General features: G+C 34.2%; 1 protein-coding gene across 1 annotated transcript in view; it reads right to left on the bottom strand.

The window, feature by feature from the left end:
- The window catches only part of LOC148300964 (uncharacterized), a 42476-nt gene extending 28648 nt beyond the window's left edge, over window positions 1-13828 (bottom strand). The window contains exons 1-10 of the mRNA XM_088274039.1: window positions 13783-13828; window positions 13303-13489; window positions 12959-13214; window positions 12263-12552; window positions 6119-6252; window positions 5253-5442; window positions 4906-5161; window positions 4536-4825; window positions 2332-2384; window positions 854-1043 (exon numbers count right to left, since the gene is read on the bottom strand). Coding sequence (XP_088130165.1) covers window positions 854-1043; window positions 2332-2384; window positions 4536-4825; window positions 4906-5161; window positions 5253-5442; window positions 6119-6252; window positions 12263-12552; window positions 12959-13214; window positions 13303-13489; window positions 13783-13828 — 1892 coding nt within the window. The remainder of the gene's footprint in view (window positions 1-853; window positions 1044-2331; window positions 2385-4535; window positions 4826-4905; window positions 5162-5252; window positions 5443-6118; window positions 6253-12262; window positions 12553-12958; window positions 13215-13302; window positions 13490-13782) is intronic.
- Between the last annotated feature and the right edge of the window lie 687 nt (window positions 13829-14515).

Below are 14515 nucleotides of genomic sequence, written 5' to 3'. Positions count from 1 at the left end.
TTCTGTGATCTCGAGATTCAGTGTACTCTCCATAAAGTAGGTTTATTTTTACTAGTGTGCTTTGCTGGGAGGTGCTTTCTTGCGATATGTGAGAATAATTCTAAATCATGCATTCGAAACGATTATTTAAGCTTATAGTTTTTTTTAATTTCTTTGGCAGTCACCCAGTGGAAGGATGTTGTATTTACAAATAAAATAAAAGAATAATTAAAGAATACTAACAGTTAATAAAAAGTTCATAGGTTTAATGCGTTAAACTTTATCATTTTAGAAATTATGACCGAATTTATAGAATCAGGTTCAGAAAAAAGGGTGGATACTAGGGTGGGGAGTTGGATTCCTGTCTATGTAAAGATATTTAGAAAGTTTTCCTTCTCTGTTGTGAGCGGACACTAAAGGGGAGATGGTTTGCTTTTCCTATTTCTCGTCCATATTTGCAGTACAGTGATGTATTCAAACCCTTATCCGCACCTCAATGGTGCATAGGGTACTGTATTATAAAAACGCAGTGTTATCTTGATCGTTAAGACACAAAGGTAAGGTGATCAGCCTTACGCTTCAGGTACCAGTCCAGGGTGATATTAAATAAATATTAGACTGAAAAAATCACTTATATTTATTTGACCCCCCCTGGGAATCGAACCCGGGACCTCCAGAACGGTAGCCGAGCGTGCTGACCATTACACTACGGAGGCGGACAAAAGTGATGTAACTTTATCTTATATGTTAGAGATGCATAGGCATTGAGCAGTGCCCAGACCTTAGGCGACATAACATCCAGATGGAAGATCTAGACAATATTCTTTGACAACTGTTTGACAATAAGTTGTCTTAATACTGACAAAAAACTCACCCAGATGTGCAATGCGCAGCAGTCAGGATGACAGTGGAGCTGATGATGTTTCCACCGCAACGGAGACTATGGGAGGTTCCAGAGGAAGAGTACAAGAGAGCCACTTGCCATGGAGCTTCGCTGATATCGGCTTGCTCGCCACCCACAATGGGAGGTTGGCCAATACCGGGAATCGGCCCAAGGGTTGCCCCTGAAATATGGTCATGAAAGTAAGTGGATAAAATGAGTGAAAGTCTAGGCATTTACGGGGCTTACGACCATCATAACCTGATTTAAACGATCACTTTACACACGTGTAACATTCACCAATTCTACCCATGATTGACAACCACCCATTTCATGTACTTGGAACTTCTAAATATATTGTTCAAATTCGAAACATAGTGCTTCGAATTCACTAGAATTTCACTAGAGACATCTATGGTGATGATCTTTCATGATTCCTCTCCTTTCCTTCTCCTTCCTGCTAAATTTACTATTTTTTATAATACCCTTTTTTTGTTTAATCTCTGAATGTTTTTTAATAGTTTTATAACATAAATGTGGAATTGTTCAATTGGCTTTTTTTTTAACGTAACTATTTTTTGTTAATGTAATGTAATGATTATTATTGTTAATGTAACTATTGTTAATGATATCATTTTTTATATGTAAGCTGTAGATCTCCCGAATAAATAAAATAAATAAAATAAAATAATGATGAGAGAAGCTTTTTCATAATCCAGATTTGTGAACAAGTATTTGGACACACTCAAAATGTTGTTAATATTTTTTTATTCCTTAAATAGCATTATTTATTAAGTGAACTATCGGACAGACAAAACGGGGGCGACTGAAGGCGTATGTGATGTGGTGCTACAGGCGCATGTTGGAGATTCATTTACCGGAATATGTAGGGAATAATGAGGTATTAATCAGAGGTGGGGAATCTAGATGCTTACTTAATAAATTAACTCAACTTATATTACAAGAAGACACACAGGTCTTCTTCTCACGATCGCGAAAGGTATGTGTGAATGCAAAAAGTACAGAAGATGACCCTGTTTAACCTACATGGCGCAAATTATCTCCAACATGCGTTGCAGCGTATACGCCGCGTTGAAGTGACGAACGAAGGATAGAGGCGGATGAAGATTGACAAAAAAGTAGCAAACCAATTATCATTCTCATTGTAACCCACGAAGAAAATAAAATGCGATCTCGTAGACGGATGAGCGGCAAATCGACGTGTTAAAGATACACGTCGATTTGCTAACTACCTAACTAACTAACTACCTAACCATCATGCCACTTCCCCGCAGGGACAAATATAATTAATAAAACGCCAATCCAATTTGTTTTTGCAAATAATCCACATACATGCATCTCCTCAAACTTACCCACTTTCAAGAAAGTTACTTATTTAGAAGATTGCGGTACCGTTTAAGTTCATATTTAAGGAATTACATATTTTTAAGTCAAGCAAAACTTTTTTTTACCTTGAGCGAGAACCAGGAACGATGCCAATACCACGAACGCGTGCATTTTATTACTGAGACCTACTACAGTTCAGTTAAAATTATTTATACATTTTTTTTTAAATTTGTCCTATCGATTTTATAATCCACAGATTAATTAAGAACGAAAATATTCTTATCATTTCACTTTTTTTTTCATTATGATTAAATCGTTTTAATCTTTATCTGGAATCTTTCGTTTTCCACTGCACATTAGAGATAGCGTGTCATTGCTTTATTTCTGGTCAATAAGTCAGGTTTAAATGGTAGTAGAAATGACAACTTCACGCATCCACACATACTAATTAGGCTTTGTACACAACACATGGAAAGTAATTATAAATATATTTTTATATGATTATAATCTTAAATATGTGATCTGAACCTTATTTGAAAGAAATATGATAAGTGAAGAGAAGAGGAGATGACCTGTTGCTGCAGCTAGTTGATCAGTCTAGAGTTCTTGTGCCTAACATTTGAAAACACCAAATGCTGAACCGTCTTCTTGTGGAATCGAAGGCCTGTTGACGACAGTCAACCGTCCGGCTTCCCCTAAAGAGTTTTACGTGTTTTTTTTAACAGCAATGAGCAAATTCTAAGAAATTTCTGATTAGCCCACACTAGTTTATCCTTCTCATTCTCAACACAGATTAAGATAAAACATGTTTTAGTTAGAACAACCAAAAATCCATTAATTGATCTTTAAACCTTGTACAAGTACGGTAAATAGTAAATGCAACTCCCATCTAAAATAAAAATTATAATGTATTGGCAGTCTGGATAGTCAAAAGCTGTTTTTATCGTAAAATCTTAGTGTATTTATAAGTGGGTTTGTGTGTGATGGGAGCGACTAGTAGAATTTCTTAGATTAAGGCAGATAAAAAAATAATATTGGATGCTTTTTTCTCTGCACAATCTCAGTAGGATGCATCTTAAGGGTGTGTGATAATATTTTGTTAATATTTTGTTAAGTCCACAAACATTTTTCAACGTACTGCATTGTGTGCATCTTTGGAATAAATGAATCAACTAATCAGAGAGCTAGAATCAATATCAAACCAAAATATTCATAATTCCAATTGCATTTGTACTCAAGTAAAATGTAATTTAATGTTTATAATTCTGTCGTAATAAATAGTAATACCACATGACTTGATTGAGTAAATTGATGCTGCCTTGCATTTACACGTCAAATGATTCCGAGCGTCAAAAAATGTCGTACCTGAAATACATATATCCTTAAATTCAAAATATTATTACGTTTGAATGCCTACACTTTTAGCGACAATTATAACATAAATGGAATCAAAGTAAATTATACTAAATATTCATAAATCTTTACTTTGTTGCGGGTAGGTGCCTAATTTTGTAAAATGGAAATAAACTTATAAGAAAAATTGGGGTCAATACAGCCCCAACTAGTCGAGCCCTTAAAATTACATATAAGGGGGGGTCTCACATTTCTCGGCAGTCAACAATCTCGATTCATCCTTACTGGCTCCATCTCTGCTCTTTTCAAGATCAAGATTCGACTTGATGCCATGTTTTTTTCTCCGAGCCTCTACTCACAGAAATAACTACATGGATTCTATCTGCTCTTCTTGTTGAACAATGAAAATCAGTCGAATAAATCTTCGAAACTGAGCTGCTGTTTCGTTGTCCCCTCATCATCATTGTGTGCTTCCGGCTCCATTAAAAGATACGAGTAGTCTTACACAAGTGCTTTAATTTGTATTTGCATAAACAGATCATAGTGGCCAGGCACCCAAATGGCTGCTGTTATACATACTGCTTGATATTTTTCTTAATCAGGATTCTGCACTCTTTTAAACAAATCATTGAATAATTATCGTATACCACGACCTAGTATAGCACAACATATGGTCGTGATATGCATTGTAACTTAAGAACATTACAAATATTTTTTTGTATAGTAATAAAGATTTTTAATAACCTTACCTATTACCCTCATTTGATATTTATTTGCATACGAAATATTAAGTACTCAAAACTTTAAAATGTTGAAATAAAGTAACAAAAAAAACATAATTATGTAAAATTAAGCCAGTTTATTCAGATTTTATAAAAAATGTTTCAAATGCATCATTTTGGAATGTTTTCTGTTAAAAAAAAATATGCTTGTAGTAGAAAAGTGTAAGATCTCGTAAAGAAGTTTAACTCTTTACATGTTAGTTTCGATCCAGGTAACGAAGAATGGAATTCTAGCCCAGACTCCGGGGTAGCCGGGTCTTGCGCAGCCATTTCCCCAAGAGGTGACTCCGATGATCTTTCCATCGACAACGAATGGGCCGCCAGAGTCTCCCTGGCAAGCGTCCTTGCCGCCTTCTTGCAACAGACCACCACAGATCATCCTGTCGGTGATGGGGTTGAATCCTTGGTAAGCGGTAGCACACACTGCCTGGTCTACAACGGGGATGACGACCTTACGGAGGACAGCCACGACGGAACCTCCGGACTGTGGACAAACAATATGATGTTGAAATCAATGACGATGACTCTTTCTCAATCCATTTAACATATTTTAGAGATACTTACGGAAGTGCTTCCCCATCCGGTGACGAGAGCGGGAGATCCAGCAGCAACAGCTTCTCCTTGGGCTGGGAGAGGGATGACCTGGGTGTTGGTGTTATCGATGCTGAGAGCTGAAGACATGAAGATCAAAGCAACATCGTAGTCGATTCTTGCCGAAGAGTAACTTGGATGAGTAAGGACCCTGGAAGCGGAGCGAGTGGTACCTCCGGAAGCGTGGTTGCTAGACCCAGCACGTACCTGCCAGCTTGAGGCGCTTGTTCTGAAATAAATTTATATGACTCGTTAGCTTCTTCACAGACACAGTTTTATTTTACCGTAAGAGATTTTTTAAAAAGGATTTTTCTTCTTACCCAGTTGTGCAATGTCCAGCGGTCAAGATGACAGTTGGGCTGATGATGTTTCCACCGCAACGGAGACTGAAGGAGGTTCCAGAGGAAGAATATTGAAGAGCCACTTGCCATGGAGCATCTTGGATGGTGGCTTGCTCACCTCCCACAATGGGAGCCTGGCCAATTCCAAGGATTGGACCAAGGGTAGCCCCTGAAATGTGGAAAATAGTTTTCTTTTTTCGTTTTTGTGAACATAACTACCATACCCCAAAATCATTACGGAAAAATTAAGTTTTATTTCAATTTAAAATGTTTAATTTTTGTGAAAAATTTAGTTTTATTTTATTTTATTTTTATCAATATATTTTGTGTTTTTTAGAATATCAAAGACATTTTTGTTGTCGATTTTGTTGTTTTCATTTTTTCAGTTCAATAATAGTTGCCTTATTTTATCGACATATAAATAATATGTTGTTTAACTACGTTAATTAATTAAAACTTTTGAATTTGGTGAAGAAGTATTAAGAACCATCTATCTCCTCATCAATAAAATATTTTATAATTGATGAACTTTTTATGTTTGTAATTAAAAAAATTACAAAAATTAACGGAGAACCGTTTCTTGGAAAAACTATTTGTCATGTTAAACTCACTGTTTAACAATTTATTTAAAGTACCAGAATCATTCAATAAAAAAATAAACGAAATCACAAATAAGAACAAAAATATTGATATCGGTATGTATCTCATAGTATATTGAAATTTAAAAAAATCATTAGCATTGTTAAACTCAAAAACTTATCTAGCAAGAAAGTATGTTTGAAAATTGTCCAGAGAAAAGTAAGAAAATTAAACAACAAATTTAAATTCCTCAAAAAATCACTTACCATGGGCAAGAACCAAGAAAGAAGCCAATACCACGAAGCGGAACATCTTGTTACTGATGCCTGGTACAGTTTGGTCTAAATTATTTATACTATTTGCAACTATGCCTAATCGCTCCGATTGAATAATCGTAAATCTAATTATAAATTTATAATCTATGTAAACTTTTATCGCTAAGTTTTACTTTGTTAAAATTAAGATCACAATCTTAAGCTGTTAACATAAATAGTATTATATAAAATGTAAACAGCTTAAGATTCTTCTTCTTCTTCTTGGTGTAGGCCTTGCGGCCTTTTTTATTAATAGGGATTAGCCTCCTGCGATGTCGATTCCCAGTTTTCGATCGATCTCTTCGGTGGTCCACCCGGGAGTCGTCTACCATGGGATTGGCCGTACAGTGCGATGTGAAGGAGTCTGGATGGTTCCATTTTCCTCACATGCGCATACCATTAGGCACAGCATAGCTTAAGATTGTGATACGTTAATAGTTTACAAAAATAGAATTATAATATTATTATTGGATTTTAGTAGTTATGTATAAGGCGTTTTTTAAGAGGTATACAAATTCAAATTGATGGTGGCACCCACCGTGTGGCACGTTGCACCACCTTGAAACAACAGCTCTTTCACATCAATGCTATTCAAATGAGGTATGAAGAATCATGGTTCTGTAGGGCTTTCCATTGACCGTAACATTCTGACATCGTCTTGAAAATATGGGCCAATGATCCTACCTGTCTATAAAAGCACACCAAACAGAGACTTTTAATAGATGTAAGGGCGTCTCGACAAAGGCTTCTGGGTTTTCTCCACTTTTAATTCAGAAATTCTGCTTATTGACATAATGATTATTTAGTCTATAAAAATTATTTGACAAACAAACGCATTTTTTATTATTATTTTTTTCTAAAACTCATCTCATTCTCACTATTTCTAATGGAACATACCATGCCATCGGACCCGCTACAACAAAAACCCGGTCGTGTATTTAGTATGCCTGTCGTGAGCTGAAAAGATCACCCCTTACCCACGACAGTTGTAGCTGACCGAAGAATGACCAGTTAATTCGTCTGGAATGCACTAAAAAAAAGGAATAACCCGCAAAGAATAGTAAGGAAAGGGAAGGCGTAGAATAGTTAGGAAAGGGAAGGTAAATATGAAAAATACATCACAAACACCCAGACCTATTGAAGATAAATCTTTCTTGAAATAATTTTGCAATGGGCAGGAATCGAACCCGCGACGCCAGTTTCTTAATGATGAACCGAATCTCGAACCCTACGACGCCACGGCATCCAATAATATCATGATATTTTATTTACTCTGGAGTCGTATTATGAACTGATTTACACATAAACAGATATTATTTATGCTCTACCTCTCGGGAAATTGCAGTTCGTGAAGCCTTTGAGTCATATGTCGGTCTCTAAGGACAATAGTTCTTCTTTCGTAATAGTAATTCAGGCTGATTAGTTCAAATTTTTATCATTTATTGTAAGATTTTTATCTTTCCATTGCGAATTATCATTACAAAGCCATATTATTGAAATTATTGATCACATAAATTAATTTCATACTTTCTTATCGGTTGTCAAGTCTACAATATTTTTTTAATGATTATTTTCTTTTCCTTTTTCTTTTCCTAGCTGTACCTGGCAACAAGTTGTCAAGGCAAGTCTGGTTAAATAAAATTAATAGAAAATATAAATTTCACTTATCTAATATGTTTCATTTCACAATCCATGAAAGCTGTTGTTGAGAATCAAGCTGTACGCCTTGAGAACTAAGACATTAAAATTATGTTTTCCAGAGAATTTTTAGGTTTTGATATTTCAACATAGATGAAGAATAATATCAATGTCTGAGTACTTACAGGGCTTTCGAACTGTCGTAAGCTGATTTTAAACCAACCCATTATAGTTCGCTAGCCCTGTTACTGACTTGAAATTTCAAAATGTCACCTAAGTGGAAAAACCCATATTTGTGAACAAGGATTTGGCCACACCAAAAATGTTGTTTCGAGGTGTTGTTTGCTTATAACAATTACTAAGTCTGTAAGTGTAATGTGTAAATATATGTATATGCATTTTAAAACCAGTGTCTCTTGAAAAAACAATGCACCATTATTATACTATTGTATATTAAAGAAATGGAACTTATTTTTCTGAGGATTTTTATATATATTTTTATCGAAATCATAATGCGTACCTACTTTTTTTATTTTTCAACATTTATCATTTGGTTTTTCCTTATTTGTTGAAAAAATAAATGCTTTAATCTGCATAATTAATCTGATTCATTTACATTTGAATGATTGTTCACAATTATGTTAATTGTAAAATTTTATCGCAAAAATTAATTTCATTTATTTAACAATAGTTGTGGAAATTCGTTAATAAATTTTTATAGTTTATGGCTTTCTCCAACTCGTCGATTTGCATTAAAATTGAGACATTCTTCAGGCTACCGATCAAAACCAGTCGTTCCAGGCTATCCTCTTTGCCACGCGCAACGTGTCCAAAGAACTAAAGAATTCGTCTTGTACAGACATTGGCCAGAGTCGAGCCATCCAAGTGTAACTCCTGACGAATGGACTCGTTGGTGTGTCTAGCTGTCCAGGGAATTCGGATCATGCCCTTTTTGCAGTTTATTTATTTATTGTATGAGGCGTTGAGCATTTAATGTCTGATAAAATAAATAAAAATGAATTTAATGACTAAATGCAACACACTGCAATATATAGAGTGCAATGACCATTGTCACCCATTTTTTACATAAAAAAAATCCTAGGATTTTTTAGTCAGCAAATAAGAACGATAATTTTGATATCTTTACATCAAATTAAAGTCATGTATTATTAAAATAAAGACTGAATGATTGATAATAAGATAACATTGTTACTTATTAAAGATCATTGATTTCACTGTTTATTTTTCCATACTGCTTTTGGATAATCGCCTTAGATTTTCATGGCCGTTCATTAACTGATACCGTTTTATTGACAGAAAAATTAATTTAAAAAAAATATTTATTATACCTTATTCCAAAGAACTTCTTTTGATTTTATTTGGTGGGTTTACTTTGACTTTTTACATTGATGGAATCACTTTTTACTTTCTAAATTGAGTGATCGGTTTCTAGATTCTCAATAATAGAGCTTTGCCAGGATTATGCATTTATTTAAGAAAATAAATAGTAAATTTACTTAGTTCTCAATGGATGGCAGTTCCAATTGGAAAACAAATATTGTTGCTACAATATTGCATATGTGTCGCCCACTTTCAAAATCCGTCAGACCCAATTTTATAAGATTTTATATTAAATACTCTATCCGAATTCCAATTGAGAGGGTTTTATTGTTTAAAATATTTATAAACTTGAAAACTCTGCTAAAAATACTTAAAAACAGCGTTGTATTTCAAATTCCGCTATATTCATGGAACTTGCCTTCTGACCCATATCGGCCAATCACAGAGGGATAGGTCTAATATTAAGCTGACGTCATTATCGGTTTGTGTCTCGTGTTTTTTTTTTATTCTGAAAAAATTCTAAATAAATAAGAAAAATATTCATAATATTTTACCGAAAGATAAACAAATCTTTGAAACATAAATGTTATGTCGAGAATTTTGCATTTTTTCGACTTACACGAATCTGGCGCATTTTTAAAGTAGGCGACACATTTATACAACTATAATAAAAGAGAGAATATGGATATTCTATAACAAGCAATATGACATGGCGTATAGTGTGATTTAAAATATTTTATATTTCCTCTACTTCAAATTCGCACCCAATTTGCATACGGAACTCCTTCTTACAGAGGTAGTACTTGATCATTTTACACATGACGGAAAGGTGATCAGCTCCGCGTAGGTTTCTGGATTCGACCTCACTCTATCATAACTTACTTCTTATTTTTAATAGTTGTCTGCTTAAGCCTAAGAAAATAATGTGAAATATTTTTTTTTTGTACACATAATGAAATATTTACCATTATTAAAAAAAAAGCAAAGTGTTATATAATATTATTCTTCTTCAAACCCTTTTTCGTTTCCAATAAAGCATAGAGCACCGCATTGTGTTGATGCAGTTTTATCTTGATCGTTACTTACATAAATGCAAGATGATCACTTAAGATCTACCAGTACAAAGTAATATCAAATAAATATTACCTATATTAGAGGAAAAAACGACTAAAATTTTTTTGACCCCTGATCCGGGACCTCTAGCATGGTAGCCAAATGTACTAACCACTTCACCATCGAGACGGATAATGACTCAAGTCATAACGCTACTGATATTATTTTTAAGATCTATGATTGAGTGTTTCCGGTACTTGGATCAAATGATAAATAATCTCACCATAGATAAAGTATGTGGCTACTAACTGTGGATGTGATTATTTTATTAAGTATCACATATCATTGTTTGCTTTTGTAAGGTGGAAATGATTACTTAAGTTTCGGATTAAGAGATTTACTAACTGAATTATAAAATTATTGTAACTCGGTACTTACATAAAGAAAATAATTTGTTTTACAAACATTCACAATGTGTCCCTACTGTTCTGAGGGCACATTAAAAAATGTTTAAAAAAATATGAATAGAAATTTGTCGTTGTCTTGCGATCATTATGACATAGCCGAATAATGCGATCTATTTTCAAGTCTACCCACCTCCACTATCAAATCACTTTATATATTATATATGGCTCTTTTATGCAATAAATATGTAGTGTCCTTATTGAGTGATATTATGGATAAGGAAGCAGGATAAAATTGGTTTAGGAAAATTTCGATGAACAAGAAAGATACATCCACCATTTGTCGAATGAGGATGGGTCATTGCTGTACGAGAGAGCACCTCGCGAGGATTGGTGTCTTTGACTCCCCCATTTGCGAGTGTCGTTTCGAAGAGGAAGAGGAGGAAAAAACCACATAATCTTTGTTTGCCCAATAAATGACCAAATGCCAATTTTTTTTAAATCTCTGGCCCCGCTTATTCCCCTTCCTACAGATATCCATCTCATCCTGGCGAGCAGGAACCCAATTTTGTACAGACTGTTAGTTGTTTTTCTGAAATTAAATGCAATAAATTTATAGTTTATCTTTAAAATTTATAGTCTTTCATATTTTATAATTAAGAATTCAATTACCTTGACATTGGTAAATGCATTGTATTACATGTGCAACGCCATTCCATATTAAAAAAAGTAGGTTAAAGTTTTTTTTGTATTATATTCAAAGTTCCTTTGATCAAACGAGCTGTGTTATTTTTCATATCTCATCAAAGATGAAGAAGAATATGGAAGTCTGGGCATTTATGGGGCTGACGACCGTCATAGGCTGGTTTAAGTGATCACTTTACACACGTGTAACATTCACCAATACTACTTATTTTTGACAACCACACTACTCAAATTCTTGATGCCCAGACTTCCATATTCTTCTTCATCTTTAATGAGATGTTAAAAAATAATATAAAAAATAACTCCTATAATTGGAGATAATTCAGATTTGTGAACAAGTATTTGGACATACTCAAAATGTCGTGTTATTTTGTTTGATGTGTATCAGTATCAATCCATTTCTTTTAATAGTTTATGCTTTTTCAAAGACTGTCATCACTCCATGTGTTTTCTCGGAAAAGTAGTAGGTACAGTGTCATCCTCAAAACTTATGATCGAACCGTCATTGTGTAAATTACAAAGATCATTCATATTTATTAAAACTTAAATTGGAAAATGGTTTAGAGTATTGCGTTGTAAAATGGTTTTTATGATGCAATGCCCTACACACCATTGCATAAAAATAAGAGTTAACAAAACTTTTTTACGCCCACTAATTGGCTATTTTTGTTGTAAAATAAGTATCAATAGTGAATATGATAAAGTGATTGGGATGGTATTGAAATAGATACGATTGTATTTTTTTAATATTATATTTAATTTAAAGCATATGTATTAAATTTAGTTATATTGAAAATGGGTTAACAATATCATGCGAAAAACAGTGCATATATGAACTTGTTAAATGAATGAATGATAATGATAATCGAGTTTGATTTATAACAAGTTTTGTCAGAAACACTTTATGAATGTATAACAATAACAAAAAACAACAACAAAGGAAAGATTGCTTCACATATTGGACTCGATCCAATCAACAAAATATGGAACCCTCGTCCATACTCCAGGGTAGCCAGGTCTTGCGCATCCATTGCCCCAAGAGGTGATACCAATTATTTGACCATCAACGACAAATGGTCCACCTGAGTCTCCCTGGCAAGCGTCCTTACCACCTTCTTCCAAAAGACCACCGCAAATCATCCTGTCGGTAATGGGGTTGAATCCTGTGTAGGCTGCGACACATGCTGCCTGGTCTACAACTGGGATGACCACCTTACGGAGAACAGCGGGAATGGAACCTCCAGACTGTAGAAAAATAATAAAAATTAAAACCTGAACAAAAAATCTATAGGAGCAAATCTGGCAAGAGTCTACGAGATAGAATAAGGAACAAGTATGAGAGAAATATTTGAGATACAAGATATCGTTAGGTAGAGAAGGCAAAAATAAGACAGTGGTATACATGTGTGAGGAGAATGAACCATACAGACTCCCCCACATTGCCTTGCACGACCAAGCCCAAGATAGACAGCTGGAAATCGAGACTGTAAGACCTAATCTATCTTAAAAACAAGGCTAAACCAAAAATAATATGAAGAATCGTTGCTTCAGCAATCTCTACCTGATATTCATAAATCACTAATTGATTATAAAAAAATATCTTTATATTGATGCCATTAATTGGTACTCGAAAAATTGTTTTATAACTCACGGATGTAGTTCCCCATCCAGTGACAAGAGCATCAGATCCAGCAGCGACATCCTGTCCTTGATCCGGGAGAGGTATAGCCTTGGTGTTCAAGTTGTCTATATTGATGGCAGAAGGTAGGATGATCACAGCAACATCGTAGTCAAGGTTTGCAGCAGAATAACTGGCGTGAGTAACTACTCGAGAGGGCGTATGAGTAGTACCTCCTGAAGCATGGTTACTTGATCCAGCACGCACTCTCCAACGGCTGGCTGAAGTTCTGTGAGAAAGATACTTGTGATATAACGACACTATGAAAGTAAACAGAAGTTATTTTTTGGAAATAAATAACAAGAAATAAAACAAACCCTGTAGTGCAATGTCCAGCTGTCAAAATAACGGTGGGGCTTATGATCGAGCCACCACAACGCAGGCTGTAGACGATAAGAGATTGGTATTCGAGGGCCACTTGCCATGGAGCATCTTGGATACTGGCTTGCTCACCACCCACAATGGGCCCTTGACCAATACCGCGAATAGGTCCAAGGGTAGCCCCTAAAAAAATCGTCAAAGACAGTATGTCAATTAAGCTTCCTCAGGAATGTAGGTTTTTTTTTAATATTACAATATTTTGAGTGTGTTAAGTTCCTAAATTTGGGTTTTTTTCACATAGGAGTTAATTTAATTTTTTTGTCATCTCAACATGGATGATCATCTATATTGAGATGTCAAAAAATGTGTTCAAATATTCTCAGCATGCTCTGAAGTATGTTTTAGACATGTTTTTCAATCAATCTTGATTTTATGATTTCACACTTATTTCTATACGTAAATAAAAATGGTTTTACCTTGGGCAATAGCCAGGAGAGAAGCCAATACTACGAATCGGAACATCTTGAATGTGATAGAGGTTTTTGATCTCGATTATCCATTTATAGTAGATTTTGCTTATCCATTATCTCATATTGTAATATAATCTTTAGGTTTTAACAGAAATAATGTAATGATAACATTATTTCATTTCAACGAGGGAAAAAACGCTGACGTTAAAACTCAATAATTAAAAATTAAATGAAAATCACAGTCATTTTTCAAATGAGTAACAAGGAAAAAATATTTTTCTTATTTTTATCCACTATTCGAAAATGGTGCATAGAGCACTGCATAGGGTCAAAGTGGTGTTATTTTGATGTTGATAATTATATGAAATCAAGATTACCAGAAATATCCTTCAGGCCTGAGAAAGTTATGGAATTTTTGACAAGATGAATGCAAATGATAGGTATGTAGGCAGGAATTTAAAACCATACGACATTACTAATATAATGCATAAGAAAAAAAGACAAATACAATTGAAAACAAATAAACTATGCCTGAGAACACAAGTCTTAAAAAAGGAATAAAAATCAGATAGCAAAATGGGTTATGCTATTATGATATAAGAGGTCCCGGGTTCGATTCTCAGATGTGTGAAAAAAAATGTTTGTACGTGAAATGAATAATATTGACCATTGAAATAAAATCAAATATTATGGACTATTAAGTGAGGATACGTATGAAAAAATTAAGCAGAAGTATATT

Source organism: Brachycentrus maculatus, unplaced genomic scaffold (assembly GCF_059751285.1).
Source record: "Brachycentrus maculatus isolate JH-2025_06_01 unplaced genomic scaffold, ASM5975128v1 h1tg000626l, whole genome shotgun sequence".
In the NCBI taxonomy this organism is placed as follows: Eukaryota; Metazoa; Arthropoda; class Insecta; order Trichoptera; family Brachycentridae; genus Brachycentrus; species Brachycentrus maculatus.
The sequence above is the reverse complement of the archived record's forward strand: the minus strand, read 5'-3'. Positions and strand labels throughout refer to the sequence as shown.